This window comes from Orycteropus afer, unplaced genomic scaffold, assembly GCF_000298275.1.
Source record: "Orycteropus afer afer isolate SDZICR_OR568_19922 unplaced genomic scaffold, OryAfe1.0 scaffold00054, whole genome shotgun sequence".
NCBI lineage: Eukaryota > Metazoa > Chordata > Mammalia > Tubulidentata > Orycteropodidae > Orycteropus > Orycteropus afer.
Genome location: NW_006921641.1, coordinates 13,842,351 through 13,852,443, shown reverse-complemented (window position 1 = coordinate 13,852,443; position 10,093 = coordinate 13,842,351). Strand labels below are relative to the sequence as shown.

The 10,093-nt window shown below is 46.5% G+C and overlaps 1 protein-coding gene across 1 annotated transcript in view; it reads right to left on the bottom strand.

Moving 5' to 3' along the window:
* The window catches only part of OTOF (otoferlin), a 137,450-nt gene that overhangs the window by 41,101 nt on the left and 86,256 nt on the right, over window positions 1-10,093 (bottom strand). The window contains exon 10 of the mRNA XM_007938881.2: window positions 2,970-3,101. Within this exon, the coding sequence (XP_007937072.1) occupies window positions 2,970-3,101 (132 nt within the window). The remainder of the gene's footprint in view (window positions 1-2,969; window positions 3,102-10,093) is intronic.

Sequence of the window (10,093 nt, the reverse complement as noted above, 5' to 3'; positions counted from 1 at the left end):
GAAGAGGTAACTATGGGGAGGAAGTGGGAGGGGAGCTGTTGCATTGTGGTAAATTGTGGTCAATGTCATGAGACAAAGTATATGTGAACTGCTATATGGAAAGTGAATTTGCTCTGTAAACTTTCACCCAAATCACAATTAAAAAAAAGAAAAAAGAAACTAAGCCAGTGGAGACCAAAGCCCAAATTATCACCAAGAAAGAAAAGACAGGAGTGGAGCATGTTCTTTGGCCCCAAGTTCCCTATGCTGAGAACCTCGTAGACCCAGGGGAACATTGATGCCAAGACATGGAGATCTCCAAGGGATGCTGGTTCCACAAATGTTGAAAGGAGACAAGGACCTTCCCCCAGAGCCAACAGAGAAAGCCTTCCCGTAGAGCTGGCATACCTCTAGCCTCCTAAACTGTGAGAGAATAAATTTGTTTGTTAAAGTCACCCACTTATTGAATTTCTGATACAGCAGCAGTGCATAACTAAGACACTGTTCAATATCTTATAATGCACAAGACAGCCCCTTCCCCTCCACTCCCACTACAAAGAATTAGCCAGTCCAAAATACTCATAGTGCTGAACTGGAGAAATGCTGGGTTAGAGGAAACAGACAGAAATGAAAGAAATCAGAGCTACTTTGGTTTGTGAAAAAGAGCAAAAGTGTGATTAGGAACAAAATTAAGATGGCCCAAAGGTAAATGGAATGAGTAATCGTAGAGGATATAAATATGCAGTTCAGAAAATGGTTTCTAGGCTGGAGCTAGGGTATGACCTGGTAAGAGCAGAGACTGTCTCATTCCTCACTGCACCCCCCGTGGTGGCTGTCATGGACCTGGTGCACAGCAGATGCTCAGCGAGTGTTTGCGTCTTCATTTGTGTAGGTATCCACTCAGCAGAGTGTCACTGAAGCCCTCCAAGTGCAGGCCAGGCTCTGAGCTGGGCCACAGCAATGCAGGAGACCTGGAGTCCCCAGTCTACCATGGAGTCAGAACTATGAGCAACCATCACAATTCAGGGAAGTTATTGTCACAGAGAGAGAGAGAGAGGGAGGGAAGACGACAGCTGATCCAGAATGTGGGAAAGGCTGCTCAGGGGCAAGGACATTTGAGCTGGGCCCTGCAGCGTAAGTAGGAGTTTTCCAGGAAGCCATAAAGTGGACAAGCAGCCGTGCCCTTGGAAAGAAGGAGCAATTTGAATGAAACATGAGGTGTGTGAACTTGCTTCAAGGTGAGCCCTTGAGTGAGCCAAATGTGGTTCCACAAGGATCAAATAACCATGGAAGACCATGGGGCTCTATCTCCATATCCATTAGAGGAAAGTGGACCCTTATCTAGGCCAGAGGCTTTTCCAGTCACAGATGTGTCCTGCCATAAGGTCAGAGATATCGAGTCTGAATTTCCTGACTCCTGGGAAGGCTACCACATGGGACTGGGAGGGGTCCTAAGCATTGAGTCCCAGCCCTGTGGATCTGTAGGAAACCAGCTGTGAGAGTGGGGTCCACTGTGGTCACACCAGAGAGTTTGGCCAGGCCTCTGTGAAGGGCAGGTGTGCCTGAGTTTTCTTCTGAAGGTGCACAGGTGGAGGGCTCTCACAATTTCCCAAACAATGCTGTCTCCCAAGCTGCAGATGGCATCCCTCAGCCACTCCCTGGCTCCATGACATGAGACAGACACTGAGACACAGGGGACACAGATACCTTACTTGGGCCAGCCTGGACACCCTTGTGGCCTGGAGCCATTGGGGATGGAAAAAAGATGTCCTCTCTAGGAAAGGGATACCCAGGGCCACTGGGCCAGTGGCTTCTGGGTTAGCCCAATGTGCTCAGGCATTTGAGGGGGATCTGGCACCCTTCACCAGAGAAGAGCCTAGGAGTCAAGGTGCTGTGTCTGAGTGGCTATGTGAGGAAGTGAGTGAAGATGCCTAAAGTTGGACTGCTTGGTCCCTACTCTGACAGCAGTGCTCTGGGTGATCCTGGGCAATGTTGTTGTTGTTAATTGCCATTGAGTTGATTACAACTCATGGTATCCCATGTGTTCAGAGTAGAACTGTATCATAGGGTTTTCAAGGCTGTGATCTTTCAGAAGCAGAATACCAGATTTTTCTTCTGGGTCACCTTAGGGTAGCTTCAAATCACCAACCTTTCAGATAGCAGTTGAGTGCTTAAGTTTTTGTGCCACCCAGAGACTTATGATCTTGGGTAAGACCCTTCCTATATTGAGGCTGCAGTCTCCTCTGTAAGATGGGAAGATTGAACTAAATGGTTCCTGAGGCCCCTCAACCTTAGCATGGTCTCAAATGGCTGGAAAGAAGAGGAGTGGGTACCAGGATTTTTTCTCTCTCACATCCCACAAGTCAAGTTCAATGCTCTGAAGTCCTGAGAATGTTCAGCTGACCCAGCAGAGGAGCTGAGCACACAGCACTCAGACTGGGCCCTGCTGTCCAGGAGCATCAGTGCCCCATGTATGACATGGGATTAATAGTAACAAGCTCTGACAGCTGCCGTGAGGATCAGAAAAAATGATATACCTAGCATTTGGGAAAGCACCTGGCATGTAGGAAGTACTCACTACTGGTGGGACTGGTCACTATGTGCAGGGGCTGGAGGGAGGTGGCACTCCCCCAGGGCTCTGGCCTGGAAACAGCTGGGACCAGGCATCATGGGGTCATGGGGGCATAAGGTTCATTCATAGACACTGCTGAGAACTGCCTGGGAGTTCCTAGGCTGGTGTTGGTTTCAAAGAACTGCTCCTGGCCAGACCAGTGTCACCTGGGATCTAAACTGGGGTTCTGAGGGTGTGACACTGCACTTGAATGTGCTGGGGTATATAGCAGGGTGGGAAAAGGTCACCCCTGCTGGTAGCTTTTTGTGCCCCTTAAGTTCCCAGGGGCTCCTCTTGGGCCTGGGTCAGGGCTGGGGCCCAGCTTCCTGCTGTGCTCTGGGAGGCCTCTTCTCCCACCTAGGGCCACAGGGCCACTGACCTCATTGTAGTAGGGGCAGTTAGTGGACTCCTTCATGGATGTGTACTTCTTGTCGTCACCCACTTCCACGCATACCACAGGGTCCATGTTCAAGCCCACCAGCTGCCGAGCTTCAATCACTGTGATGCTGACCTGCAGACAGAAGAAAGGGGACAGACGGAGTTGGAAGCCAAGTTATCTGTGAAGCAGAAGGCTTCCTGGTCCTGTGGGAATCAAGGGGCCAGGCAGCAGGCTGGAGGGTGCAGTGGCCAGTGCTAGACTTGGATTCCCAGCCTTGGCGTCCAGTCAGAGCTCTGCCTCTCCTGTGCTGGGTGACCCTGACTTCTTTCCTCTTCTAACTTCAGTGTCCTCATTTACAAAGCAAGAATTTGAAAGAACAGTTTAGCTGAAATAGGAAATAATGTCTGCCTTGAGCATTGTGCTTTTTTTTTTTTTTTTTTTTTTTAAGAACTATTGATATAGGATCAAATGGACAACGCCAACTGGAAAGGTTAGGCAGGAAACTTAGGGGGCAGTGAATTTACACTAACAAGGGAGGATTAATTTGGAAAAGGAAGGTAAGAATAGGTGCACAACTTGAAGAATGTGACTAATGTCACTGAATTGTACATGTAGAAATTGTTGAATTGGTGTCCGTTTTTGCTGTGTATATTTTCAACAAGTAAAAACAAAAAAAGCACACACATGCACACACACAATAAGAGGGGTTTGGACTGAATAATCTCTAAGTCAGTGTTCACTAGAATTACCTAACCAAAAACTCAAAAAATCGAACTCACTGCCATCGAGTCAGTTCTGACTCATAGCAACCCCTCCTTGAGTTTCCGAGGTGGTATCACTACGGAAGTAGATTGCCCAACCTTCCTTCCAAGGAGTGGCTGGTGGGTTTGAACCACCAGCATTCTGGTTAGCAGTCAAATGCCTTAGACACTACACCATCAGAGCTCCTCAGAATTACCTGAGGGGTTTCCAAAAAATCCTATGGAGCACAGCTCTACTCTGACATGCATGGGGTCACCCTGAATCAGGATGGACTCCCCAGCAACTGGAAAAATGGGCCAGGCACAGGTAGGGATTGAAATAAACTCCTTCCCCTCATGGAGGTTTTGAAAATGATTATTGGCTCATAGATTTTAAACCCAAACCTATTAGTTCTGATGTAACCACTACTTCCCCTAAACCTTCATTTTGAGCCACTGGCTCTTGCTTTGAATTTGGAGGTGTTAGGCCCCATTTGAGTGACCAAGGTATAACAGAGAGAGGGTCATTGGACTTGACACTGATCCCTGGGCCTGAAATATCACTAGGTGTGAGGGCAGTGGCCATGTAGGCTCACTGAACCTCAATTTTCTCAGCTATGAGTAGAGATACCACCTACCATAAATCTACATGAAGGTTAGATAAGATCATGTGTCAATGTGCTTTATAAATACTTGTTATTGTTTGCTGCCATCAAGTTGATTTGGACTCACAGCAGCCCTATGAGATAGAACAGAACTGCCCTGCAGGGTTTTCTAGGCTGTAATCTTTACAGGGGGAGCTCTGGTGGCATGGTGCCTAAGGCATTTATTTGACTGCTAACCAGAAAGCTGGTGGTTCAAACCCACCAGCCACTCCTCAGAAGGAAGATGGGGCAATCTACTTCTGTAGTGATACTGCCTCGGAAACCCAAGGAGGGGTCGCTATGAGTCGGGTTGGACTCGACGGCACCTAACAACAACAATCCTTACGGGATCAGATCACCAGGTCTTTCTCCCATGGAGCTGCTGGGTGGGTTCAACCCTTTTGGTTAGCAGCTGAGCACTTAACCATTACGCCATCAAGGCAATGGTTCTATACAAATGTGAGGTGTTTGAGAAATTGCTTCTCAAATAGCATCTACCTTTAGGTAAGTGGTTAGTCTAAATAGGTACGGTCATGTATGATGCTTAAGATCATTCCAGTTGAATCTCTTCAACTTGCATTTTAATAAAGAAGAAGACTTTCTGAAGCTAGTATTAGCATGTACCTTGCACATTCTTCTAAGAAAACTGTAAGGGTTGCTCTTTATGCTTTGTATCCTGGAGATTGGGTATTTTACTTGCTATTTTTGATGCAGCTTATAAATATGATTTTATTTATAAGAGAATTATTTTTCCTCTTCATAAAAAAAGAATAACCACTAAAATTGTCATGTACTGTGCTCATCCATCTTATAAATACTCTGAAAGCTGAGAAAATTCCACACATCAGAACTAATGATGTTAAGAAAAATAGAAACTCTGATGTCAACGAGAACATTGCCAGGATAGCATATAGAAGTGGAAACTGAATATTTACTAATTGAAGCAACACTTGAGCTGTGCAAGCAAACATTTCTATTTGGAACTTCAAGTGCTGAAGGGAATGAAGTGAAAGCTCAGAATCTAGAGCTCCGAAGAAGTTCGGTAATGACTATTTCTTCTGGGAGTTAAAAAGGAAACAGAACTAATTAACAGCTCTTAGAAGTTTGCTGTAAGAGAGTACACACACACTAGAAATCCTTCCAGAATATTCTCAGCATAGCAGTTATGGAGTTGTAACCTCCATGAAACTTTTATACCAAAGGTTTTATTTTAAAAGATACTCTACCTTTTTCTTCTATAAGTAACCCATCTCATCCCTTTATGTCCCCACAAAAGAGGCTTTTTATAATTTAAGACCAGAAAGGAGACAGACAGAGTTTGAACATAACCATATATTGAGGCTATGCCAGCAGAAGATTAACTTTCCCAATGGGAGAGGTTGGTTGGTTTCTTGGTTTCCATCCAGAGGCCAGACCATGATGATAGCCTTTTTGCCCCTTCCCTTTTCAGGATCTGGAAGTTTTCACCTGCCTCTACTGAGCACAGCCAACAATGGCTGACAACCTTGGTTGCAAGCTCCCACAGGAGAGATGGGAACTAGAGGGGAGCTGAGGGCAGAGGGCTGAAAGGAGCAAAGCAGGGATGAGAGAGGTTCCATAGGGGCTCTTTGCTGGCCGAGGGGGTCCCAATGGGGAAGCCTGAGAGTGTAGGGGTGACGGTGCAGATATGGGGGAAACACCATTCCTAAAGCCCCATCACCTCCTCCTAGGACTCTATAGTGGGAATGCATCATTTGGATTAGAAAAAAGGGGAGGGGGGGAACATTATTCCAGATTCTGATGGAAGAGGTGGGTCATTCTTTGCTACCACTCTCCATTCATTGGGAGAAGCCTCTCCTGGTATTTCCAGAATGGATGAGGAAAAGGCAAACAGAACCACAAATGGGACCAATTGACCAGAAGCCCAGGAAGACTCTTTTGGTTGTTAACTATTTCATCCTTTCTCTCCAAGATAAGAGACGTAACATCCAGGTGGTTTCATGAAAGCCATAACAAGAACAACACTGAGCGGTAAATTCACATTCTGCGCTGGGAGAATGCAAGAGTAATGGTGTTTTGCAACCTGCTTCAAAGGGTCTGCTCGATATTCAAAAGCCATGCTGCGAGTTGCGGGCCTTTTAGTACTTCCTTTACCTCTCCTCATCTCCGGGTGGCAGATGGGTGGAATGACAAGATCTGCCTTTTGAGAAGATTGCCCATAGAGGCATAGAAGATGGGGCGAAGGAGGCAATATGAGAGCAGGGAAACCAGGTAAAAGTGGGTGCAATAATGCAACCGAGGTTGGCGCCTTGAGTCAGTGGTGGCAGGGGAGGGACAACTGGGGAAATGTTTGGAGGCAAAAATGTATTTGTTCTTGACACTTGATTAAAGGGAAGAAGTCAGAATGAGAGGGTGGGGAAGAGACTCAAGACTTCCCAACCCATAAGACCATCTCTACCCAGTGTGGAGCATTGCTCATGCTGATGGGGAAACTGCACAGTAAGGTTTCCAGGGAGGAGCCTATGGCCTCTTGTTCAGGTGACTGGGCAGGGTGAGATGCTAATAATCAGGAAGGACTTACCCACCATATACGTTCTAAACAGAAGAGATCAGGTGTATGGGTGTGCTATGATATGATCTTTTCACCTCCAGACCTCATTCCAGTACTATTGAAACTTGAGGATGGTCCAGAGCCCTCAGGATGCTTCCTGGATCTGAGTTCAGTAAGTGTCCCTCCTCTCACCAGTTGAGAGTGCTTTCTGAATTCTTTCTACCTTATCAGAGCCAAGTTCTCCAAGAGAGGACACTCCCTTCTGGTTGTTTTTATTGCTTTATTGTTGCTGTTGTTGTTGTTAATGTGCTGTCGAGTCATAACAACCCCTTGTTGTTGTTGTTGTGTGCCTTCAAGTTGGCCCCAACTCATAGCGACCCCTCCTTGGGTTTCCGAGGCAGTATCACTACGGAAGTAGGATTGCCCAAACTTCCTTCCGAGGAGTGGCTGGTGGGTTGGAACCACCAGCCGTCTGGTTAGCAGGCAAGTGTCTTAGGTGGTGTCAAATGGACTTTCAACTCATAGTGACCCTACTGACAGAGTAGAACTGCCTCATAGGGTTTCTTAGGCTGTGATCTTATGTAAAGGAGCTCTGGTGGTATAGTGGTTAAGGTATCTGGCTGTTAACCAGAAGGTCAGTGGTTCAAACACACCAGGCACTCCATAGAAGAAAGATGAGGCAGTCTGCTTCTGTAAAGATTGGGAACTCGAAGGGAGTTGCTATGAGTTGGAATCGACTTAATGGCAGTGACTTTATTGATTTATTTTTGTTTTGGAATCTTCACGAGAGCAGATTGCCAGGTTTCTCCCATAGAGCCATTGGGTGGGTTCTAATGGCCAGCCTTTTGGTTAGCAGCCAAGTAAGTGCTTTACCATTGTACCACCAGGGCTGCTTTATATGTTATGTTTATTGGAAGTAAAAATCATTTCACATTTTCATTCTCACAGCTCTCTCTCTCAAAATGTATTAACATCTGCTGTCAAATTATGAATAAATTTGTCAGGAAATACTATGTTACTGGGTTAAATACAACTGATTAGTTAAAGTCAGAAAATCTAAAATGTCTTTGGAGGGAAAATGTCTGGCTTGCATAGTAAACTTCAAAAAACTACGGTTAACATTAACAGCAGCAACATCATCAGCTCCATTTTCTATGTGCCCTTAACCTGGCGGGCTGGTGATGTTGCAGAGGGAATGATATCTGAGTATGTCTTCAGAATTTTCCTGTTCTCAACAGACTGAGAAGCAAAGCCCTGAGCCAAGTCTCCAGGCCAAGACCCTCCGAAGTCTCAGAATATCTTCCATTTGGATCTGGGCAGAGATGTGAGGGGGTGACATTCCCAAACCTCCACAGAGCCCAATGCCTTGTAGTTGTCTAAAACCACAGAGGCAGGTCCACTTGTCTCTGCCATAAATTCCTGAGACCAAAGATAGACGGAAAAGGGCTCATCTCCTTTTCACTGGGAACCAAGGAGAATCCCAGGACACAGGAAGGCAGAGACAAAGGAAAGGCCCTGGAAGCTCTGGAGAGAGGCAGGCGGGACCCAGGGGGGGTGGAAGCAGTGAGGTACTGAAGGCTAGAGTGGCCTGTGGACTGGGCCCAGAAAGGCGAGGGACAGAGACATTTAAGAGGAAGGAGGGACTGAAGAAAGAGGAGAAATGAGGAATGGTTAAGGAAGCTGTGTGCAGGTGAATAAAGTGTTTAGGCCATCTGCTTGGTGCCTTGGAAGGTCCCAAAAGGGTCGGTCACTCTGCCCCCAGGTTTTGAGCACTAGGACCACCTGAGAACCACGTAGCTAATTTCTCCCACATCTCCCACCTTCTCCTCAGCTTCTGCTTCTCCAGGTCCTCTCTGATCCCTGCCCTTCTGTTCTAATGCTTTGCCTCTGGCCCTTTGGTTTTCTTTCCAGTCATTGAAGTGGGGCTCAGAGACAGTCAGGGAAGATGAGGTTGAGGGTGCCAGGAAGATTGTCACTGAATAGATGAAAAAGCAAAGCAAGGATTAAGGGAGCCACAGTGTATCCTTGAGGAAACATGACCAGATGTACCAGATACAAAAAAAAGTGCTGTCTGATCTGTTTTATCCTCACCTGAGTGAGGTGAGGTCCAGTTGCCCTTAAAGAAGAGGTAGTATGCATGAGTCTGGGAAATGAGCAACAGAGATAAAGCTCTGCCCTGGAGAGAGTGCAGGAAGTGAAGTGGCAGTCAGGTGAGGCTTCCTGAAAGTTCTAACTCCTTGACCAGCCAGCACACTTAATGCTACGAATGCTCAGCAGCCTTCTGACCTAGTATTGAGCCTCTTTACCCCCAAGGAGCTCTGGTAGCATAGTGCCTAAGGCACTTGACTGCTAACCAGAAGGCTAGCGGTTCAAACCCAGCAGCCACTCCTCAGAAGGAAGGTTGGGCAATCTACTTCCGTAGTGATACCGCCTCGGAAACCCAAGGAGGGGTCGCTATGAGTCAGTCCGACTAGACAACAACAACCCCCAGATTACTAGACATAACAACAACAACAACCCCCAGGGGAGGGTGATTTGAGCCTCTCCTGAAAGAAGCTTCTTCCTCCCTGCTCCCAGTCTGGTGGCCTAGTGCCTAAGGCATTTGACTGGGAAAGAAGATTGGGCAATCTACTTCTGTAGTTATACTGCCTCAGAAACCCAAGAAGAAGTTGCAATGAGTCAGAGCCAACTCAACAGCAGTGAGGCATTTTTTTTTTTTTTTTGGTTTAGGTGCTTCTGGTTTGTAAATCAGTCTATTGTGAGTTGTGTTAAAGTAACTCAGTCTCTTAGACTCTGATTCATTCTGAGAGAAGAGACAAAATTGAAGGTCTGGCCCTGCAAGGTTGAGGACTACGTTCCAGGCTGGGAGTGCTGTACTGGGGTCCAGCCACTTTGTGTAGCCCTGTCCCAGAAGCTGTCAGCCATGCTCATGACGCTGCCCACCTGCACTTATAAGCAACCTTATAGCTGCAAATCCCCTCTAGTATAAGAAAAGTACAAATGGGAAAGTTAGATGTTAATTTCCAAAATAAATAAATAAATAAATAAATAAGGGGAGGCAAAAAGAAGAATAAATCATCCTTATCGTCACCATCTTTGCTATTCATAAGGTTTCCCCTGGCCAATTCTTTGAGAAGTGGATGGCCTCTTCCTTCTTCCTAGTCTGTCTCAGTCTATAAGCTGGGCTGTTACCTGTGCACCAGGTGCATC